The sequence below is a fragment of the Sorex fumeus genome, unplaced genomic scaffold, assembly GCF_029834395.1.
Source record: "Sorex fumeus unplaced genomic scaffold, SorFum_2.1 ptg000165l, whole genome shotgun sequence".
NCBI classification, from domain to species: Eukaryota; Metazoa; Chordata; class Mammalia; order Eulipotyphla; family Soricidae; genus Sorex; species Sorex fumeus.
The window spans coordinates 1,606,979-1,630,608 of NW_026606222.1; the positions used below are offsets into that span (position 1 = coordinate 1,606,979).

Below are 23,630 nucleotides of genomic sequence, written 5' to 3' on the forward strand. Positions count from 1 at the left end.
CTCTGGTGAGACAGAAAACTAAAGGAGGAAGCCTGGTCCGAAGACGCCGGCGCCCTCGAGAGCCTGACACGGCTCCGGCCCCCGGCCGTGTCCCCAACATGGGTGACCTGCGTGTCCTTGAGGGAACTCGGCGGCCCTGGTGCCAGCCACGCGGCCCCTCTCAGTCCCTCTCAGCCCGTCCGCGGTGTGGCCTCCGGGGCGGCCCCCACTGAGCTTCGATGAAACCTGCCCTGCCGCTGGGACGAGGACACAGCTGCCGTCAGCAGCGGCCAGGCAAGCGCCCCACAGCCTCGACGGATCCTCAGCCGGCCCCATCGCCTCAGCAGCTCCATCGCCTCAGCCGGCTCCATCATCTCAGTCAGCTCCAACACCTCAGCTGGCTCCATCAACTCAGCGGGCCCCATCGCCTCAGCAGCTCCATCGCCTCAGCCGGCCCCATGGCCTTAGCCGGCTCCGTCACCTTAGCCAGCCCCAGCACCTCAGCGGCTCCATCATCTCAGCAGGGTGCACGGCCTCAGCAGCTCCATCACCTCAGTCAGCTCCATCACCTCAAGCCGGTTCCATGGACTCACAGCCCCAACACCTCAGCCGGCTCCATCAACTCAGTGGGCCCCGTCGCCTCAGCAGCTCCATTGCCTCAGCCGGGTACATGGTCTCAGCAGCTCTGTCACTCAGCCGGCCCCACTGCCTTAGCCAGCCCCAGCACCTCAGCAGCTCCATCACCTCAACCAGCTCTATCACCTTAGCTGGCTCCATCACCTCAGCGGGTATAGTGCCTCAGCAGCTCCATCACCTCAGCCGGCTCCATGGACTCAGTGGACTCCACGGCCTCAGCTGTTTCATCACCTCAGCTGGCTCCATCACCTCAGCAGGGTGCACTGCCTCAGCAGCTCCATCACCTCAGTCGGCTCCATGGCCTCAGCAGCTCCATTACTTCAGCAGTTCTGTCACCGCAGCTGGCCCCATCACCTCAACCGGCCCCATCACCTCGGCAGCTCCATCACCTCAACTGGCTCTATCGCCTCATCCAGCTCCATCACCTCAGTCAGCTCCATCACCTCAGCCGGCCCATGGCCTCAGCAGCTCCATTACTTCAGCAGTTCTGTCACCACAGTTGGCCCCATCACCTCAACCGGCCCCATCACCGGGCAGCTCCATCACCTCAACTGGCTCTATCGCCTCATCCGGCTCCATCACCTCAGTCAGCTCCATCACCTCAGCCGGCCCATGGCCTCAGCAGCTCCATTACTTCAGCAGTTCTGTCACCACAGCTGGCCCCATCACCTCAACCGGCCCCATCACCTCGGCAGCTCCATCACCTCAACTGGCTCTACCGCCTCATCCAGCTCCATCACCTCGGCCGGCTCCATGGCCTCAGCAGCTCCATCACCTCATCCGGCTCTATCACCTCAGCCAGCTCCGTGACCTCAGCGGACTCCACGGCCTCAGCTGTTTCATCACCTCAGCTGGCCCCATCACCTCAACCGGCCCCATCACCTCGGCAGCTCCATCACCTCAACTGGCTCTACCGCCTCATCCGACTCCCTCACCTCAGCCGGCTCCCTCACCTCGGCCGGCTCATGGCCTCAGCCGGCCTCTACGCCCTTCCCGGGACGTGCCTGGGCTCCTCGCGCCACGCGGGTCCTTCCGCGCCGTGGGCTCCCTCGCCTCTGCGCCCCCGCCCGGGGCTCCCCCCTCCCCACGGCCTCGGGGGCGTCCGCGCGGCTGCCCCCCCATCAAGACCCCGCGGGGGCCACTCACTCCTCGTCCGTCTGCACGCAGTCGTCCAGCTCGATCACGTGGCTGCCGATGAACCAGACCAGGTTGGAGAAGTAGGGGACGGCCGTCTTGTCGCGGATGTAGTGCAGCATCGCCTGGTTGTCCACTGGCCGGGGCGGGGGAGGGGGCGTTGGCTGCGGGCCGGGGACGCGCCCACCCCCGCAAGCAAGGCAAAGGGCCGCGGGTCCGAGCCTCTGCCTCTCCCAGGGAGCCAGCCGGGCCGGCCCGGCGACAGTCGGAGCTGCGGGAGGCCGGGGACGGCCCGGCCCGCGCGCGGGCGCCCAGAGGCCAGCGGGACGAGGCCCCGCGCCACGCGAGGCCGCCGGGCGCGCGCGGGAGGGGGCGTTTCGAAAGCGGAAAATCAGAGGCGAGTGACTTACATGACACTGGAATAAGGAAGGCGGGAATCGGCAGTGAAGGCAAGGCAAGAACAGACAGCGGTTAACGGGGTCCGAACCGAGCGGGGCGGGGGACTCGCGGGCCGGGGCGCCGGGCTCGGGGCCCGCGCTGGGGGCAGGGCAGAGGAGACAGAGAGAACAGAGCACAGAGGGCAGCGGAGCTGGGTCTGGCGGCCGCGCGGCTCGGTGGGCAGCTCGGGGCCGCCCCGGACCGGGGGGCTGAACCCACGTTCCCTGATCCCCAGCACGAGCCAAGCCCTCCCGACCGGAACTCTCCCCTGCCCCCAGGGACCCCAGCTGCGGAGGCCCCGCGGGAGAAATGCTCTTCTCGGTTCCGGGGGTTCTGGGCAGGGGGCTGCAGGAAGCCCCTGGGAGCCCACCTCCGGCCCCTGCAGGGTCCCCTCCCAGGACACGGAGACTCGGGGTCAGAGCTGCCTGCAGCAGAGAAAACGGGCTCATGCCAGTGGGCAGAGGCCGGGGCCGAGACCGCTTGCCCCGGGGTGGGGGTGCGTCTCCATCCAGCTCAGGCACCAGGCAGCTGGCGGCCTGTCCCTGCAAGCTGGCCGGCGGGTTGGGGATACAATGCTGCCCCCTGCCGGCCAGGACGTGCTAAAGACCACGGACCCCTCAGCGGGCCACCGGGAGCACAGAGTCCCACCCCGCGGCTGGGATGAGCTACCCGGGCCCCACGGGAACTCCTGGGGTGTCTTCACACGCGGAGGGCTGAGTGGTTGGGACGGTAGTGGGGCGGCCGGCTAGAAGCCCGGCGTGGGCTGAACCGGCCGGCAGGACCCCGGGAACACCCCCGGGAGCCCCCAAGGAGGGGACGCAGGGTCCCGGAGCCCCGCACCCACGGGGACACGCACCTTTGTAGACATTCAGCGTGATGGTCCTCACGGCGATGCGGACCATGCTTTCAGGGTGGTTGAAGAACTTGATGGCTTCCGTGTACAGGGCGAAGTCATTGGTGTGCTGAGACAGAAGGGGTGTCCGCCCCCCAAGTGAGCTCCAGACCCCAGTACTGGGCCAGCCCCCAACCCGAGCCCCCGGGAGTCAGAACCATCAGACTTCAGTTTGGAAAAAAAAAATAAAGATACTGGGCTGGAGCGATAGCACAGCGGGGAGGGTGTTTGCCTGGCACACGGCCGACCCGGTTTTGATCCCAAAAAGAAAAAAAAAAAACAAAATAAGGACACTAATGGAGGAAGACCGCCAGGGGGGACCCTGCGGGCTGGGCCAGGCCCAGCAGGGAGAGGAGGAGAAAGGGCCAAGCAGGGCCCGACCAGGACCTACCCCTCCCTCCCGTGTGATTCCTACACCTGTTTCTCACCCCCGTGATGGAATCACTTCCCTCCAGGATCCTTCTGGACCAGTGAGATGCCTTGGGGGACCAGAGCGGTAGGACAGGGGTGATGGCGTCCGGTTTGATCCCTGACGCCCCACACAGTCCCCTGAGCTGGCCAGGGGTGATCCCCAGGAGTGAACCTGGAACTTTTTTTGTTCTTAATTTATTTTTATTTATTCTTGCCTTTTGGGTCACACCCAGCGATGCTCGGGGGTTTCTCCTGGCTCTGGACTTAGGAATTACTCCTGGCCTGGGGGACCATATAGGATGCCGGGGATTGAACCCGGGTCAGCCATGTGCCAGGCAAACGCCCCCGCCGCCGGGCTATCGCTCCAGCCCAAACATGGAACTCTTGGGTGTGTTGCCCCCAACCCAAAAGGGCAAAGCAAAGGAGACAGAAGAGGGAGGCGCTGGGCAGGGGGAGTGGGGGGCTGGGGAGTGGGGTGGGGAACCACGGGCCCGGGACATGAGCACCACCAACAACGCTGGAAATCGCAGACCCTCCGGCATTTTTCAGAGGTTTTCTTTAAATGAGACGGTGAATCTCGTATGTTAGGCTCTCCCCGTAGCAGACTCTCGGCTCTATTTCTCGATTCATACATAGTAAAAGGACAAACATTATCCCGAAGGCCGAGGGTGCTGGGAATGTTCTCACATTGAGCAGAGACCATCAAGGGGCCGGAGTGACGGGACGGGGGGAGGGCGTTTGCCTTGCCTGTGGCCTACTAGGGTTTGATCCCCAGCATCCCAGAGTCCCCCCAAAACCTAGCAGGCGTGATCCCTGACAGAGAAGGGAGGCGACCCCAGGAGACGTCCCGGTCAGGCCTGAGCGCCGCTGGGCGTGACCCCCAAACAAAACGAACAAAAAAACTTGAAAAATTAGGTACGTTTCATCAGGCTGGAGGGAAAGAGCCCAGGCCCGGGTCCCACGGAGTGACTCTGCTGCCCCCTTCTGGCGAGTGCCCCCCACAGCCCCCACAGGCCACCTGCGAGGGAAGAAGCCACAAGCACCCTCAGCCAGAAGACGCGGGTCCCGTGGAGCCTCGCCCACGGGAGCAGGAGGCAGACGCTCGCCACGTGCTGGCTGCCGTCCACGGAAGGCGGACGCGAGCCCACTGCAGGAAGCCGCCCAATCCCCTGCGGGACACACCCGGCTCCTCCACCCCTGGCCTCCACGCCCAGCAATGGCCTCGGGCCCGGCTGCCCCTGAACAGAGGGAGAGTCCCGCCCAGCAGGTGGCCACTGCGGGGTGGGAGAGGCCTGGGGGACGCAACGGCACCCCTCAGGGCCTGACCATGGCTACCGAGCGCGTGCGACGGCCAGCCCTCCCCAGCTCAGACCCGGGGACAACTGGGGGGGAGGGGACGGTGACGAAACCTAACACGGCAGGGGCTAGGCAGGCTCCAAACACGGGCCACGGTGCCCATCAGAAACCCGCAGGACAGCCTGATGCCCCTGCCCTCCTGGGCCCACCCCTGGGCTCCCTCTCCCCCTGGGGTCCCCGCGATGCCGTGGGACCTCGGGGGCGGGGCTGACTGTCCTGGTTTCCTGGGTCGTTCCTCAGGGGACCACTGGCCTGCCAATGGATCCTCCCACCCCGACTTGGACCTGCGGTGGTCACTTCCAAAGCATCGCCTGCTCTGTCCCAGGGCTGGGTGGGGAGGCTTCCAGGGGAGGGGGTGTCAGGGAGCTGGAAGGGACAGAAAAGGGAGGCGACCTCAGGAGACGTCTGGGCAGGGGAATGAGTATGTGATGGCTGGAACCACGGCTGGGGGACCAGTCTGAGGTCGTGAGGGGCTGAGCCTGGGGCCTGGGTCCCCCGTAAAGGTGGTGCCACAAACAAGCCTGGCCTGGGGCGAGCCGGCACCTCCCATCCCTTCTGGTCTGCACACAACTCGACTCTGCTGTCTGGGCTCACTCCTGGCGTCTGCTTTTGCTTTGCATTTGGGACCCAGCCCCGGCAGGGCCCAGAGGCTACTCCCGGCTCCGGGCTTGGGGGTCACTCCCTGCGCTGCTGGGCTTCAGGGTGCTGAGGAACCCACAGGCTCCAGGCTCCCACTCATTGCGAGTGTTGGTACCCACCCAGGTCATGAAGATGAGTCCTTGGACGCTGCCCTGCAAGCAGGAAGCAGAACCGGGATCCCACACTGCACTACGTGGGTGAGCGTTAAGTTTGAGAGTCTGACTGATAGAGCGAAACTAACCCTCGGCGGCCAGCAAATTCCTGCAGCACAAAGCAGCCGCTTCTCCTTTTCACGTATTTCAGACCTCGCTAAACTTTAGATTTAAATCATCCTCTCCTGCTTATCACAGACCCCAGGTGTGAGGAGGTCCTGATGGGACTGAGGATGTGACCTGTGTAATTGGCCACATTTTTCTTCTCGTAACTGACTGTGTTCTCATTCCCTCTGGTTCTTTGTTCTTCCCAAGCTGCTGAATTTCACTGGTGGTTCTTACCACGCTGCTGAAATTCATTGGCCGTGGTTCTAAGCCAACAAATAAAAGGAGGCCGAAAAGATTGCTCTGTCACAAGATCTGAGCGAGTCTCGTGATCCTCCGTGAACCGTGATTTCTTTCACATTCCTTGTCTCAGCGCCTCAGACGGCCTAACCCAATGTCCGTGCAACGCAAGAGCAGCTAGTGTGGATGACTTAAGCGGCCAGATGAGCTCCTGGAGAAGCCCTGGGGACGGCAGCTTATTAAAAAGCAAAACGAGGCGGCGCGGTGACAATTCTAGGGAGCCAGGGATGTGCCAGGAGGACGACATCGCTCCGTCTACCTCCTCTCTGGAAACCCGACGCCTTTCTGCAGGCGAGGAGGCAACTGAGGTTCAGAGGGCTGGGGTGTCCCATGGCTGGATGGCAGGAAGTGGCCAGCCAGGAATGACCGGAGCTTCTCTCTCCCCCTCACCGAGAAGTAAGACCCCAAGTCAAATTGTTTTCATCGTCTTTTTTTTTTCTTTTTGGATCATACCCGGCGACGCTCAGGGGTTTCTCCTGGCTCAAAAACTCAGGAATTATGCCTGGCGGTGCTCAGGGGACCCTATGGGATGCTGGGAATTGAACCCGGGTCGGCCGCGTGCAAGGCAAAAGTGCTCCCCGCTGTGCTATCGCTCCAGCCCCCCAAGTTAAATTCTGAGCACTAGGTCTCACCGAGCAAGACTGACTCAGAACAATTACAACTGAAGAGAATCCTAGAGCAGTTAACATGTTAGAATCGTTCATGAAGTGGGCGCAGGGCAAATGTGTTGCTGCGTGAACAAGGCCACAGCCGGCCGACAAGCAGACTCACGGCCCCCATGGACGGGGGCCACCCTGACCACTAGGCTTCCTACCCCAGCCCCGCCTCCGGCAGTGACTCACCTCGTTGTAAAAGAAGTGGACTGTGTGGTTGTTGAGCTTCAGCGACAGCGTCTTCAGGAAAGATATGTAATACGCCATGATCTCCTCGTCGGAAAAATCGAACTTATGGACAATGATGGAGTTCACGTAGTTATTGGAGAGCAGGTAATCTGGAGGGGGAAGGGCCACGAGAGGAGAGAGAGAGAGAGAGAGAGAGAGAGAGAGAGAGAGAGAGAGACGGTCGGCGTGTGTGGGGAGAGACACTCGAGTACCAGCAGCCTCTTCTGGGGCTGCTAGGGTCCGACAAGCCATTGGGGAAAGGGGCCCCGGGGCGCCACCACCAGAAGCCCCGAGCCAGCCCAGGGCCGGGCCTGGCCAGAGTCCCACCCACACGGAGAACAAACCCTCTGCTCCGGCAGGAGGCGGAGCTGGTGGGGGGTTCCGCAGTCAGGTCACCTGCTTCACACAAGCACCGCGCCAGCCTGCGAGCTTCCCGCCAGCGTCCACATGTGGGACGAGAGCACAGAGCACGCCCAGCCTGGCCCGGCCTGCAGGTGAGTGGCGAGACAGCCGGGCACAGAGGTGGGATTCAAACTGTGGTCTGCCATCAAAGCCGGGTTTCAGCCGCCGGCCACCAGCCTATCGTCCTCGCCAGTGGGGACCAGTAACAACGGCAAGTCAGTGACTGGGGCCCGGAGCACCGTGGCCAGCTGAAGAACAGTGGTGGCCCTCCAGCTCTGACTCTGGGGGGTCCGAGGGAGCAGCCGGGGCTCCTGAAACCCCTCACGGCGTGACCCACTTTCTGCGGTCTCCCTCCCACACCAGCCCCAGTATCTGGAAGTGACCTCGACCCCGTGGGACTGTCATGCAGGCCACAAGCCCCTGGGCTGTGGGCACACTCGGGAGGACGTGGCTGGTCGGAGGAGAAGCCTGGAAGCCACGGTGATGTCCATAGCCAGTGGCATGAGCTCTCCCCGCACCCCGAAGTCCTAAACCAACTGGGGGCTGGAGAGGCGCTCCCGAATGGCAGGACGGGACTGGCAGAACCTGCACCCTGTCTTTAGCATGGTGGAGGGGGCACATCCCGCGATGCTCGGGGCTCACTCCTGGCAGGGTTCGGGGACCCTGTGGAATGCTGGGGGTGGAACCCAGATGAGCCGTGTGTAAGGCAAGTGCCCTCCCCATGCTGCTCGTGCCAGTGTTTTTAAGCCTTGAGTGGCCGCCGTTGCTTTACAATCACGTCTTTCTCTCTCCTGTCAGAAGGGGAAATCAAAGGTCCTGGTCCTCACTCGCTGGCACCAACCCGGGTTCTGCAAGCAGGCAGTGACTCCAGCAGCCCTGTGCCCGGCAGGACTTAGCGAGGGTAACTCGAGCCAGGGCCTGGGGGAGTGTGGGCCCAGCGAGCCCCCAGGGGCATGGGGTAATACCCCTTGCCAGCCCCTCTCCGCCCCCAAACCGGCTTCGCAACTCCCCCGTACTCCTGGGAACTGTCACTCTCCCGGCCTCAGGGACTGTGCTGTGTGGGGAGTTTCCTCCCTAAGTACAAGCATGGGTGGACCTGGTGGGATCTCGGGCCAGCCCCTACACCCTCGAGCTGGGTGTTCTCAGACCTCAGGTCACTCGCAGCAAAAGCCAGAGACAGGAAATCAGGCACCTGGGCCAGTTAGCCGGCAGCACAGGCCTGCGGGGGACACCTGGGCCCACAGCACCCTCTAGTGGCCACACCCCAGAGCTGCGGCAGCTCCTTCCTCCAGAAGGGCAGATACCACCCAGTGACCAGAAAACCCACCCGGGACCCCCACTTGCTCCGTCACTGACATTCCAGGCTCTGTCCTGTCTGCCCATTTCCTGCGAGAGACTGGGGCTAGGAGCTTGGCTGGGGCTTCTCCCCTGGCACGGCACGGGCTGGGGACTGACAATCCTTTGGGGCAGGCCTCCTCCCCACTGGCCCCATGACTGCCACCCCAAATGCCTCCGGATGTTGGCAACGCCCTGCGAGGCCCAGCACGAGGGCTGAGCCCTGATGACAGCAGCCAGGCCGGCGCTGCTCCTGTGGGCCACAGACCCTAACACCAGGGGCTTAAACATGGGAGCAGGCCTCCTGGGGTCACTGCCCCTGAGGCAGGACCACTAGCCAGGGGAGCCTGGGGGCTGGAGCAGGTGGGGAAGCCCCCCACTCCTCCCTCTGCCAGTCCCAATGCTTACTCTGTGACCCCACGTCTTTAACAACCCCGTTTGCAAAGAAGGGGCGCAACCCCTTGGTCTCTAAGCCAGGAGAGCCACCTTCCCCATACCCCACGAGGCAGGGATTAACAAGGTGCCGGGGACCAAACTGCGAACCCCCAAACTCAGACACCCCAAAGCCTACACCCCCACCCAAGGTGGCTGGGACGGGTCATGCAGAGGGGAAGGTAACGGCCAAGGCAGGGCCTGACACCCAAGAGAGAGGGTAGGAGACTCCCTGGTGAGGGCCAGGGGCAGAGGCCAGCAAAATGGGGGGGGGGGGGGGGGTGAGAGGAGGAACCTCCCAAAGACACCCTGATGGAGGGCTCGCAGCCCCCAAGCCCAGGACGTTAAGACCCTGGTGGGCGACCTGATGGCAGCATGGAAACCACGCCCACCCGGGAGGCCACGCCCATCGTGAATGACACGCCCACCAACATATCACACCCACCCTGGGCCACGCCCTCCCAAGAGGCCACGCCCATCGTAAATGACACGCCCACCAACATATCACACCCACCCTGGCCACGCCCTCCCAATAGGCCACGCCCATCGTGAGTGACACGCCCACAACATATCACACCCACCCTGGGCCACGCCCCCAGAAGGCCACGCCTATCGTGGCTGACACGCCCACCAACATATCACACCCACCCTGGGCCATGCCCTCCCAGGAGGCCACGCCCACCGTGGATGACACACCCACCAACATATCACACCCACCCTGGGCCACGCCCTCCCAAGAGGCCACGCCCATCGTGGGTGACACGCCCATCAACATATCACACCCACCCTGGGCCACGCCCCTAGAAGGCCACGCCTATCGTGGGCGACACGCCCACCCTGGATGACACGCCCACCAAAATATCACATCCACCCTGGGCCACGCCCGCCCAGGAGGCCACACCCATCGGGGGATGACACGCCCACCAACATATCACACCAACCCTGGGCCACGCCCCCAGAAGGCCACGCCCATCGTGGGTGACACGCCCACCAACATATCACACCCACCCTGGGCCACGCCCACCCTGGATGACACGCCCACCAAAATATCACACCCACCCCGGGCCACGCCCGCCCAGGAGGCCACGCCCATCGGGGGGATGACACGCCCACCAACACATCACACCCACCCTGGGCCACGCCCACCCTGGATGACACGCCCACCAAAATATCACACCCACCCCGGGCCACGCCCGCCCAGGAGGCCACGCCCATCGCGGGGATGACACGCCCACCAACACATCACACCCACCCTGGGCCACGCCCACCGCCCCGCCCACACGAGGGCCACGCCCACCCGGAGCCACGCCCCCGCAGAGGGCCGCCCCTTACAGAGCGAGGTCTCGTGGCTGATGTTCTCGAAGAGGATGTTCAAGGTCTGCAGCAGCTGCACGCACACGTAGCGGCCCGACTTCTGCCGCAGGATGTTCAGGAAGAAGACGAACATGTTCTTCTCCAGGAAGAAGCTGGGGGCGGCAGGGGGCGGCGTCAGGGGTCATCTTCCCTCCCCATGAGGAAGCCCCGAGCACTGGTGGCCCCTGAGCCCACCCATCGGCCTGACCGCTCGTCCCCCTCGGTACTGCCCCCGCCCCACCGCCGCCCCCGGCCTTGCTCCCCGGGCCATCCAGAGAGCGTCGGTTCCCTTGCAGGTTCGTAGCTGCCGGTCTGGAAGGGAAAAGGAGCCAGCGGGGTGGGCGCTGGCTGGCCCCCCAGGATGGCTGCTCTCCTGTCTAGGGGACAGCACTCTGGAGGTGCAGCCATCTCTGCGCTGTGGACAGGAGGTGGCAGTCCCTGTGCCCTTCCTCATAGGCAACCCTCGTCATTTCTGCTTCCACGGGCTCATGGGCGGACTGAGGTGAGCCCTGTCCACTGCTCGACTGTCCACACAGCTGTAGCCGGGTCTGCCGGCACCCTGGGGCAGGGTCATGGGTCTGGCACTTGCTCATAACTGGCACCTGCAAACTCCCATGTGACTCCGGGCAGGGGGAGGAAGAGAAACAACCTGAAGACGAAAGAAACCCCCCCCATACCTCGTCCAGCTCTCCCCCTCTCCCCCTAGAGCTGTGTCTAGTGATCTGTGCTGCCCACAGCACCCACACAGCCTGCGGAAGTGCCAGTCCCTGGGTCCTGTGCAGGATCGACGGAAATCAGTGCAAAATCCAGGAGCCTGGATTTTAAAGCACACCCAGGGAACTCGGGAATTCCGCGGGGGGAAGTGGCTGATTCTGGGGCAAGGGCAGGGCAACACGAGATGGCACAGAAGTCAGGGTGCGAGTGTGCCTGTGCCAACCTGGATGTGACCCCAGCACCACAGCTGTTCCCACGGTCAGTCCCGGCGGGGCCCTGGGGACCATGTGCGGGGCTCACAATCGAGCCCAGGTGCAAGGCAAGCCCCCTACCTGCTGTGCTATCTTTCCAGCCCCCTGAGTTTCTTTTTTTGGGGGGGGTCGCACCCGGCGATGCACAGGGGTTCCTCCTGGCTCTGCACTCAGGAATGACTCCTGGCGGTGCTCAGGGGACCATATGGGATGCTGGGAATCGAACCCGGGTTGGCTGCGTGCAAGGCAAACGCCCTGCCTGCTGTGCTCTCTCTCCAGCCCCGAGTTTCTCATTTTTAAGTCCAGTGACCTTTTCCATTTCAAAACAGATTGCCAACAAAACCCACCCACAAGGGACCCCCAAGAAGCCCGACCGGCTTCCTGAGAACACGGGCGCAGGCTGGCCCGGAGCGCACGTCCGCTCTTTACCTTCGGAACCAAGGAAAATGTGGGGTTGTCAGGAAAGGCGTCACCCCAGACCACGGGGTCCAGGCCCCCCTCCGGAGCCCCCCCAGACAAGGCCACTCTCCGCCCCCTTAGATGGGCTTTGCCGAGAGCCTCAATACTCATCATTGACATTCTCTATAAAAACAGTATCTAGGGGTTGTCAGAACCCAAATCGTCCTGCAGAGAGACCTGAGGGGGTCCCGGGAAGGGGCTTCACGGGACAGTCCAAGAGCAACATCCTTTGTCACTGTTGTTCGGGGGCTACACCTGGCGTCGCTCTGGGCTTGCTCCTGGCTCTGTGCTCAGGCAACCCTGAGAGTACACCTGACCGCACTCGGCTCACCTCGGATGCAGGGCGGGGGGAAAAAACTGGTCCCTTGGGGCTCAGGGTCTGAGCACTGTTCCCCCCTCTGTCAGGGGGTGACCCAGCAGGAACCCCCGACCCCAGGCTAACTGAGAGATCTGCAGCTCCTGTAACTGTGGGCCTCAGTGGCACAGCCAGGGGGGGGTCCTTCCTGCACCCCCAGAACCTGCCCCCACCACGGCAGCTTCTCCCTCCTTGGGGTGGATCAGAGACACCCCCCACGCCCACCCCAGGAAAACCATCTCGGCTATTTTCAGATTTTTGTCCCCGCGCTCCCTGCCCTGCGCTCCCTCCTTCTCAGCTGCCTTCCCCGAGGGTCCCGGCAGGCAGAGACACAGGCTCGGCCCTTACTCAAACACGGAGCTGTCATTCTGGTCGCCCCAGATCAGGATCTCGGTGATGGAGCGAATGGTCTCCACCAGAAGGTTCCGGTTCTGCTCTGTCACGGTCGTGTTCTTGGTCAAAACATGGTACAGATACCTGCGGGGCCGGAGAGCAGAGAGGTTAGCGGAGGGTGGGACGGGCCAGGAAACCCGAGCCGAGCCGGGTCCAGCAACTGTGGGCGCCGTTCAGGGGGCCAGCACGGTCTGGACATTCAGGTTCCCTTTCCCTCCGTCTCCCAGGCAGGCGAGACACGCCTCCGGGGCCAAGGAAGGGCCGGTGATGCTGGGGCCATGAAAGAGCCCGGAAGCGCCCGCCCAGATGGAAGCAGAAGCATCGCCGGCCCCTCGCAGGCCACCATCCTCGAACCCAGGTGAGCCAGAGAACGTCTGGGTTACCGTGCTCCCTCCCCCAGTCTGTCACATCCCCCCACTATTCGGACGGAGAGGACAGCAGGGCTCAGGAGCAGAAGCAGAGGCAGAGACGGGCAGGTGGGCAGCGCCCCAAGGCCACAGCTGGGGCTCCTGCCGCCCCACCCAGCACAGCGCCCGTCGGCACTGAGGGCTCCCAGGAAGCAGGCAGCCCACAGACGCCACCTCTGCTGAGATTCAGTCTCTGGGGATTCGGAATCTCCAGGGCTGTGAGGTGCCATCCAAGGGGTCCCACCGTCCTGCGGTCTCCCGGTTCCCTTTGCTCGGCCGGCTGGGAACGTGGCAGTACCGCACGGGGGTCTGCACGGGAGTCTTGCAGAGTGGTGGCTGGTGGGGCTGAGGGACTTCCTTCTCTGGTTACCCCGGAAGCCTCCTGTTTGGGGGCCACACCCGACAGTGCTCGGGGGTCGCTCCAGGCTGTGCTTGGGTCTAACCAGAGGCTCTGCCATGCACAGCGAGAGCTCAGCCCGAGTGGCTTCAAGACTTGCAGCGGAGCACTGTCGAGGCAGCTGTTTGGGGGCGCTCAGGATCTGAGAACGGGGATCCTTCCCATCTCCCCCTGGCGGGAAACACATCTGGCTCCTCGTTCTCTCTGTACAGCGGCTGGTCTCTGATGCCTGGACCCCAATGGCGATTCCGCCCAGGTAACCAGTCTTCCCCTCAGAGAGCGTTCTTTGCTTCAAATGTAAGAAATCCCTATCTCCAAGGTTGTGAAGAAAGGATGTTTCCTTTTTTTCTTTTATCTTTATTTTTCTGGCTTTTTTTTGGGGGGGGGGGTCACACCCAGTGATGCTCAGGGGTTACTCCTGGCTCTGCACTCAGGAATTACTCCTGGTGGTGCTGGGGGATCCTATGGGATGCTGGGAATCAGACCCGGGCCAGTCGTGTGTAAGGCAAACACCCTCCCCACTGCAGTATCGCTCTGACCCCGTTTTCTTATTTGATTTGGTTTTTTTTTTTTCAAGTTGCACCCAGCAATGCTCAGGGGGTTCCTCCTGGCTCTGCACTCAGGAATCACTCCTGGCAGTCTCGGGGGACCCTATGGGATGCCAGGAATCGTACCCAGGTCGGTCACATGCAAGGCAAATGCCCTCCCCGCTGTGCTCTCACTCTAACCCCAGTTTTCTTATTTGAAAGCAGCAGCTGCTTTTCCCTTCACATGACCCAGTGTCCCGGCAGCTGGTTTCCCTGCGGTCTGAGGCACCGGCCCAAACTCTGCCAGTGGACTCCACCTCAGGGGCCAACAAGGGACCGACAAGGCCGTTTCCCCAGTGCCCGTCAGTGTCACCGTGGCCGTAGGTGGCCTCCCACCCGTCTGCATGTGACAGCCCCGTGCCATCAGCTGAGCACAGCTGCTGCAACACGCAAGCCCCCCAGCCCTTCCTTCCAGTTCTCTCCCGATCCCAGGGGCGGCGCTGGACCCTTTGCTTTCCATGTCGATTTAAAAATCACCTTCTCCGGGGCTGGAGCAAGAGCCCAGCGGGGAGGGCGTTTTGCCTTGCAGGCGGCCGACCCGGGTTCGATTCCCAGCATCCTGTAGGGGCCCCTGAGCACGGTCAGGCGTAATTCCTGAGTGCATGAACCAGGAGTAACCCCGGTGCATCACTGGGTGTGACCCAAAAAGCAAAAAAAATACATAAATAAAATAAAAATCACCTTCTCCATCCCCAGAGAGATGCCGGCGAGGATTTCCTCTCAGGCTGCCCTGGTTCGGGAGGAGTGACACAGCAGGGGGGCTCACCCGGCTGATTTCTAGGGAGCAGGGGTGGCTCCCTCGTGAGGATGCCCGGGGGTCGGGGGGCTGAGATACTCAGCACAGACCCCACGTGCGCTCTCCGGGTCTGCCCTGCTTCCTGGGGGCCGGCTCATCACTCAGGACCCCGATGCCCTGGCTCTGGGTAGGGCCCAGGAAAGAATGCCGGACGGATTCACGTTCAAGGTCTGAACACTGCGCCCGAGTCCAGGGCTCCGCGAGGGCCAGAAACACAACTGCCCAGAGAGACCTTGACCACGTCCCCGTCGTAACCAAACACTCACTGGAGGCAGGCTGGACATTTCAACGGCCAAGAGCAACGGCGAGGGCTGGAGTGATAGCAGAGGGGATAGGACATTTACCCTGCACGCGGCCAACCCGGGTTCGATTCCCAGCATCCCATACGGTCCCTGAGCACACTGCCAGGAGTGATTCCTGAGCGTAGAGCCAGGAGTAACCCCCGAGCATCTCCAGGTATGACCCAAAAAGCAAAAAAAAAAAAAAAAAGAGCAACGGCGATGGTGCCTCACACCTGCCTGGAAGTACCCAATGCCTGCGGCCTGCGCTGGTTCCCTGGGTCTTTCCCTGGGCTGCGGGCGATCCAGGGTGCCGAGGGTCTGAGTCCCTTCCTGGGCCCACATTTTGCCCCACCTCCTGATGACATCAAAGCAGCCATGGCTCCTGTCACGACACCGATTCCCAGACACCTGCACGGCCACCAGGAGAAAAACTGCAGAGGTCTGCTCCGCCGACAGCGTCCCCACTCTAGGGAACATCGGGTTCCCCAAAGCAGGTGATGTCTCCCAAGGGCCACTGGAACCCTGGTGGGGCAGTGGCACAGGCTCTAGAATGACCCGAGGGGAGGGGAGGGGCGGGGCGCCTGTTTGTTGGCTTAGAGCCAGCAGATTGCCAGGGCAGCTCTGAGTCCTGTTAAGAAGCGGGCAGGTGGCCAAACACTCCGGGACACTCTGGTTTAGGGGGTCAGTAACGTGTGTGATCCCCAGCATGACGCAGCCCCCCACCCCCTGCCCCTGCCCTCCATTCTCCTGCCCCCGAGGCACTGCCAGGAGTGATTCCTGATAGCAGAGCCAGGAGTAAGCACGGCCAGGTGTGGCCTAAAAAGAAAACACGCAAAAAAAAAAAAATAGAAGTTGAAGAAGCAGAAGGCGGGCCCTGCTACGAGGCCATCCCAGTGCAAGGCTGGGCCGGTCTCTGAACTGGCCAAGGAGGCACAGTTCACTCCAGTGTGTGTGTGTGTGTTCAGGAATGGAACTCAGGACTCACGCATGCCAGTCCTGGGCGTGACCACTTGTACCACCTCTCAGGGCCCTGGGTTCACATTTTTATACCCTCCCGGGAACAGCTGCAGCCCCGGCTGTGAGAACCTGGGCAGTGCCTGCAGAACAACGCGCCCACCCACAAGAGCCTCCCGGCTCCCCGGCGGGTGAGTGCTCTGGGGTCCCAGAGGCAGGGCCCAGCCCAGAGTCCCACACCTCAGGGCATCTGACCCCAGATCCCAGGATTAGAGCCACTCTCCTGGACAAAAAAAAAAAAAGAAAAGAAAAAGAAAAAGCAGGGCTGGAGTAATAGCAGAGCGGGTAGGGCGTTTGCCTTGCATGCAGCTGACCCGGGTTCGATCCCCGGCATCCCCCGGGGTCCCCCTGGCACCGCCAGGAGTAATTCCTGAGTGCAGAGCTAGGAGTGACCCCTGAGCATCACTGGGTGTGACTCAAAAAGGAAAAAAAATGCAAACAATGTGGCCGATGCCAATGATGGCCACTCCCTGGCCTAAGGCTCGGCAGGCCTGACTGTAAGGAAACCAAATGGCCGTGAAAACCTGAGCCACAGGGGGACCCGGCTCCTGGCATCTCGGCAGGTCCCTTAATCCCTTATTGGAAACGCCGTCAGCGCATCCCGTGGTGCATCGAAGCCCCTGGAGGCTCATCGCCAAGTGACAGACTTTCCATGCCAGCACACCCTTAGCCCCTCTCTGCTCGGCAGACAGAGTGGAAGCTCGCAGGGCGCCCCCCGCAGGAAGACCCCAAAGCTCCTCCGCAGGCCAGAGTGAGGGGAAGAGCAGAGTGATGAGACCGGGGGACCATCCACCCGTCCACTCGGATCACCCTCAAATTACAGTGTCCTGCGCCCGCCCACACAGAACCCCAGCGGCTGGAAACCTCCACACTTCACAATCACCACCCAGCTCCCGGCCGGGCCCCAGGGCTCAGACGAGCCTCATCCCAAAATCGACTTGTTGAAAAACGCAGGGATGTGGGTTTTGTAACTGAAATCGCCAGGCTTTCACCGAGTCGGGGGTGGGCTACCTCCCGCTGTCTCCCTGTACTTCTTCCCAAAGCCCCGGCAGTCACATCCACACCCCAGAGCCATCAGCCGGTTCAATTTAACTCCAGGCATATCACCCCATTAAACCTTTTGGACACCCTGGGTCTCGACCCTCCAACACTGACAGACCAGGAGTGGCACACGGGATCGGATGGGCCGTGACGCAGAGGGTGACCAATCTCGATGACCAGATCGCAACACAGACAGCTCAGCCTCTGACATCTCAGTAAACTTAGATGAGGGCTTGCAGGCTCCGGGGTGAGACTCAAACCATCTTCACTAACTTTCTTCTACCGGAAACCTTTTTTGATCATCCTTTTAGCAAATTACCGAAAACAACATAAAATAAGTGACTTGAGGGCCTGCTAAGGGGATAGGCTTAAGGGGTGGTTGGGAAATTGGAAATAATGGTGGTGGGATTGGTGTAGGAAAATCGAATGTCTATAGCTGAACTGATGACTTAATAAAGTTATAAAAAAAAAAGTAACAGAGCCCAAGGGGTAGGGCAGAGGGGCTGCCACCCCCCAGAACTTCCCCGACGCGCCCTCACTTTGCACTGCAGAAACCTCCCCTGGCAAGTGGCCAGGCTGGCGGGCAGGATGAGGAATTGTGGGTCGGGAGGATGGCGGGCAGGAGCCCCAGATCAGCGGGAGGGTGTGCTCCCAGAGGGGCTTCTCCTAAGGTGTGACGCCGGCGCTGGGGCCCTCGGCGAGTCCTGGGATCCCGCCCCAGAAACGGCTGCTCCATCCCGTCTTCCGGGGACAGACGCTTCTGGATCCCCGACTCTGCCGGGCCCCACCAGGCCACGCGCGTGCTGAGAGACGCGGCAACACGTAACACAGTCAGACCACGGGGCACAGCACGAGGACGCGCCTGTACCGTCACCCCACGCGGGGCAAAGCGGGCGGGGCAGAGTGCCAGGGCCTGGAGCCGGTCTGACGGGGAAGAGACGGCCGTGGGCGCTGACAGGGTGCGCAGGGACCCATGAGTCACGCCGAGGGGGGGGGTTCCCGGCTGCCATCAGCAGGGCCGTCTCAGGGCAGAGCCACGCTTTAAGGACCCAGGCGGGCACCATGGGTAGGAAGAGGCAAGAGCTGAGAAGCAGCTGGCAGGTGGCGAGGTAGCACCACGCGCCCCCCAGCAACACCCCGCCACTCCGTGTCCCCGCTCTGGGAGCAGGCGGACGCTGAAGCCCAGGCCAGGAACATCAGCGCTCACTCTAACGCCGGGGGGTGTCGTGGGCGGGTCCCTGGGGAGCCCACTCTTCCTCATCCTCTGTCCACTAGAGCCGGTGGCCCGGAGAGACCACCCTGGGTTCAGCTGGCTCGGGGGAAGGTGGGGGCAGCTGGAGGCCCCCAGCACCCCAGAGCGGAGGGACCAGGGCAGCCCTCAAGGACAGGGCCAGACCTTCCTCCTGGGGATCAGGCCAGCCCAGGTGGGTCTCTGGCCCTTTCCTGCCCTGACAGAAACGCGACAGAACCCAGGGCACAGCGGGAGCCCGCAGAAGTGGTCCTGGGGGCGCAGGTCTGGCTGGGCAGAGGCCATGTGTCCTGTGCCCCCAGCACACCGGGGGTGCCGGTGCCTGGATGCTTCCTCATCAGGAGCTGGGGGGCACCGTCCCCCGCAGCCCAGCAGCGGGAGGCTGAGCAGGAAGAGAGCTTCCTAGCTGACAGCTGCAATGAGATGCAGGATTCTGCGATCCCAAAAGGGCTCCCGGCACCTCATTATCTTCTCCATTTTTCTGTGACTCTCAAATTGTGCTTAAAAAAAAAAAAAAATATATATATATATATGTGTGTGTGTGTGTGTGTGTGTCTATTTTTAAAAGGGGGGAAGGTTCCCGGGTTCCCGGATCCTTTCGTGTGCTACACACACACACACACACACACCAAGGTGTTTCTCAATTCTGTGAAATACCTCGATCACTCCTCACCTCCACAACACCATGGGTCAGAGCGTACCAGAACTCTAATACCAGAACTGTGGCATCAAAACAGTGGCACTGGCACCGTGGCACCAGAAGTGTGGTACTGGAACCGTGACGCTCTCCCAACCTGTACCACGGACCAGGGCTCTCGCAGTCCAGCACTGACAGTCCCTGAATCCCTGGAGCACTGGACAGTCATCGTGTCCCTCCCGCTCCCTCCCCCCCCCACTGCCTGCTCCGGGGCGCCTCCTAGGAACCCGCCCAAGGTCCCCACGGGAGCCGTGGCTGTGTGACCATCCGGGCGGTCTCACCCCTCAGCCACGTCTCCTGCCCTACCTACACACTCCCTGGGGCAGGGGCTGCCTGGCACCCGCAGACCCAAGGCCTGCGACGGTGACGGCAGAGCTGCGGCCACTCACTACCTACGGCCTCCCCCCCACCCCCCACGCCAACACGCGAACCGCCGAGTTCCTGAGGCTCTAACGAGTCTGGTCTGCCTGACCCACACACACAGTTCAGGTTTCCGCAAAGTCCCAAGGGCCACTGGCAGAGGACACGATGGACCCTAATGGACACACAGCAGCTCTGAGGCAGAGACGCCCCCACCAGTCCCCCCAGGCTGGGGAGGAAGGGGTCCTTTATTTCTCTATTTATTTTGCTTTTTGGGTCACACCCAGCGGTGCTCAGGAGTCACTCCTGGTGGAGCTCGGGGGACCTGGGAATCAAACCCTGGTTGGCCACGTGCAAGGCAAACGCCCTGCCCACCGTGCGATCGCGCCAGCCCCGGAGGCTGCTGTCCTTCAAAGGCCGGGGTATCCAGACCCACTTTCAGCAGTCCACCCGACACACACACACCCTTGGGACACGCAAATTCGACCCCAAAGCTCAGTGTCCGGAAAGACACGGCCAAGAGTCTCCCCGACACCCAGCCAGGGGAGGCCAAAAAACGCACTCAAGAGACGCCCAGGTAATGAGAAAAGGGCCCGGGAGGAAGGAAGTGGCAGGTAGCCAGAGGCTGGCCCCAGGCCTGGGGGGTGACACGGTGACACGCCGCTCCCTCTCCCGGCCACCTGCCCCGCACATTCCAGCGGCCCCACACCCCCACCCCGCGCCCTGGGCAGCCTCCTCCCCGGGACGGTCATCTGTACCCCCGAACCGATCCTCTGCACGTGGCCAGCCCCAGACCCCACTGGCGGAGATGCTCCCACCTGGGGTAAGGCCCCCTGCTCCAGGCCAGAGGGGTCCGGGGTGGACACGCAGGAGAACCCCCAAGGAGCGCTCAGGGGGGCTGCATCTGCCCCCTCTCCCGGGGGTCCTGCAGGAGCCCCCTCCCGGAGCCGGTCCAGCCACCCCTCAGCACCCCAGGCCTGCCTGCAGCCCCCTCCCCGACCCTCGGCACCCTCAAGTCCCCATCCCGGGCCCTGCTGGACCCCGTCTGCAGGCTCAGGCTCTGCACCTCGCCCCCCCACTCGGCCGCCTCCTTGACTCCTGGGGGACCCGCAGGGCCCTGGGCACGGGGGCCCGGGCCCCCTCCCAGCAGAGAGGCGGGAGCCAGTGGGACCCCGGGGTGCCGGAAGAGGAAGCCCCCGGGGGGACGCGCTGTGGCCGGGGGGGACCTGCCCGGCCGGACCCACGAGCGACCCGGGCCGGGGTCTGACCCGCGGGGGGGGGGCGGGGAGGGCAGCTGCGAGGGGGTCCGCGGCGGGACCCCGGCCCCGCCCCCCGGCCCCGTCTCTGGGGCGCCCCCCGGGCCCCCTGCCACCCTCGGACCCGGCTCCAGGCCCCTGCCCGCCCCCTCCCCCCCGCCCCGCGCCCCCGCCCGCGCTCACTTGAGGTGGTCCAGGGAGTGGATGTTGCGGGACGACCGGCCGGGGCCCCCGCCCACCCAGCTCCGCGAGCGGCCGAACATGGCGGCCCGGGGCCGGGCGGCGGGTCCAGCCCAGGGGGCAGCGGCCCGAGGGGCGCCCAGGCAGCGCCGAGCAGCAGCGTCCACCCGGGCCCGCGGCCCCGCACTGACATTCAGCCGGAACCGGCCGTTGCGCCGCCCGCCGCGCTTGACGGCCGCCGCCGCCGCGCTTGACGGCCGCCGCCGCCGCGGGGGCCGCCGGGAGTTGGAGTCCGGCCGCGAGGCGCCGGCCCGCGGGACTCCGCGCGGGGACTACAAGTCCCGGCGTGCCCCGCGCGGGGGCGGGGGCGGGGCCGGAGGCGGCGAGTCCGCGGTCCCGGGAACTTCGGGCGGGGCGGGGGCAGGGCGGGGGCCGGGCGGAGGGCGGGGCGGGCGCGAGTCGCGACCCCCTCGGAGAGTGGAAGTGAAGGAGGATCGCTCGGCGGGCCTGGGGGGTCGCCCCGAGGGCCGGGGCGCCTTCCCTGCGTGCACGGGACCCGGGTTGCCTCCCCGCCGCCGCAGTCCAGCGAGCGAGCAGCGCAGGGGACAGTCCTCGGGCCCGGGAGCCCCGGGGAGCCACCCCCCACCCCCTTGAAAAACAGCTTTTGCAGGGGCCGGGGAGATGGGACAGCGAGGAGGACGTATGCGTTGCAGGATTGACCCCTGAGCGCAGAGCCGGGAGGGAGCAAGCCCTAAGCACTCCTGGGTACAGCCCCCCTCCCCCCATCAAATAATAATAATAATAATTAATAATAAATAATAAAGGCCCTCCCGTTGATCGTCGATTTGCTCGAGCGGGCCCAGTAACGGCTCCATTGGAGACTTTGTTGTTACTGTGTCTGGCATATCGAATACTCTCGGTAGCTTGCCGGGCTCTCCGCATCAAATAAATAAATAAAAATAAAGCTGATTTTTATCCTAGGAGCTGAAAAGACGCAGCTTGTGTATGACGCATTACTCTGTGACGCTGACCTAAGCACTTGATACTATAAGGCTGCATGATTCCCACTGACTGAGGAACTATTACTGCTTTCCCCATTTACCAGGACCGAATCACACTGCGATTGATTTGTTCAAGATCTTGCACTTCTGCTCCAGCACCCTTATTTTTATCTTTCACTAGGCCACACTGCACCAAATCAGACTTTTTGTCCTTGCGCTCTGTTCCGTCCCCCCCCCCATTAAAAAATAAATATTGGGACAGGGATATGTGAGGCCCAGAGTTTGCTTCTTGTCAATAAGTGAATATTGTAAGAAATGTCCCCAAAGGTATATTCTGTTCTCCCAAGGGATTTTTCTTTCAGGGAGTCTTCACCCCAAGCCCATGCCACTCCCATTTTGTTTGTTTTGTTTGGGGGCCATACCTGGTGGTGCTCAGGGCTTACCCCTGGCTCTGCGCTCACAGATCATTCCTGGAGGAATCAGGATGATATGGGGTATCAGGGATTGAACCCAGGTTGCCATGTGCAAGGCAGAATCCATGATAGTGTGACTCCAGCCCCAGTGCCTATCACTTCTAAGAAGGAAGGAAGGAAGGAAGGAAGGAAGGAAGGAAGGAAGGAAGGGAGGGAGGGAGGGAAGGAACAAGGAAGGAAGAAAAGGAAGGAAGGAAGGAAGGAAGGAAGGAAGGAAGGAAGGAAGGAAACGTCTTAACATACCCAAAGTTTCTTATATAAGTCGAGAAGATTCAGGCATATTTCTTTCTTAGATGAGGAGAGGGAAACGGTGACAGTACAACTACCTGTTTATCATTTATTTGCTCATTCATTTCTATATCTCATAGTTATCCAAGAATGCTGAGTCCTGTGACCTGGGCTCAGGACAAAACAGGTGCCAATGTGCCCTAGCCCATGTCTTGGTGCTTAACAGGTGTTCAGCAAAGTGAATGAATGAACTCCAGTCTGCCCCACCACCAGCAGGCAGATGGGAGAGAGAGAACTTAGTGGAATTTAATGGCTTGTGCTAAAATTCAGCTACAGTGACAAAAGAGAAAGGTTCTAGCCTGGGAATATATATATACATGCGCAGGTCCACCAGCTGCTAGGCTTTTGCCATTGGTCTCGGTCTCTTTTTGCCCCTATCTATAAAATCAACGCCCTGTGGCACTCCACTAAAGCGAAACGTGTCATGCCCCCAATGTTGTGTGGTCTGAGATGTAAAATTCGTTCACCTGCTTTGAAAAGTGCTTTGCACAAGATCAGCCTCCAGAGAGATGTTCTCGGGTAGCCCAGAAAGAGGGAAGAGGAGGAGGGGACACAGGCTTCTCTGCGTCCTTCTCGGTCGTTGGTTTGACCGCCTGCGCGTTTATTCTTCGACGATGTGGCTTACCGAGTTGGGAGTTGTTTTTTGGGTTTTGTGGTTTTGTCTTGCTTTTAAGATCTGGGGCGTGATTCGGTGGTAGAATCGCATTTATCTTCCTTGTGCTCTGGGTTGGATCCCTACACTGCAGCGATCAGTGAGAATAATAATATGAAGAACAGGGAAACAAAAGCAGCCTGGTGCCGGCCGTCCGGCTTTATTTTATTTTTACTGGTAAACTGAGTCCCAAGCGGGGCCTTCCCCTCAAGTCCCTGCTGGAAGGTGCAGTGACCGGGGCGGTCTCGGGAGTAGTTTTCCACCCGGCCGACTCGGGCGCGGCAGGGGGCGGTTTCCCCAGAGCCAATCAGGCTTGAGAGGGGCGGAGCGCCGA

At 62.1% G+C, this 23,630-nt stretch overlaps 1 protein-coding gene across 1 annotated transcript in view; it reads right to left on the bottom strand.

The window, feature by feature from the left end:
• Positions 1–20,993, bottom strand: part of CLEC16A (C-type lectin domain containing 16A) — a 117,669-nt gene extending 96,676 nt beyond the window's left edge. Inside the window, exons 1-6 of the mRNA XM_056107411.1 lie at positions 20,886–20,993; positions 12,573–12,701; positions 10,425–10,558; positions 6,885–7,033; positions 3,044–3,149; positions 1,762–1,885 (exon numbers count right to left, since the gene is read on the bottom strand). Of these exons, the coding sequence (XP_055963386.1) occupies positions 1,762–1,885; positions 3,044–3,149; positions 6,885–7,033; positions 10,425–10,558; positions 12,573–12,701; positions 20,886–20,965 (722 nt within the window). The 5' untranslated portion in view covers positions 20,966–20,993. The remainder of the gene's footprint in view (positions 1–1,761; positions 1,886–3,043; positions 3,150–6,884; positions 7,034–10,424; positions 10,559–12,572; positions 12,702–20,885) is intronic.
• Between the last annotated feature and the right edge of the window lie 2,637 nt (positions 20,994–23,630).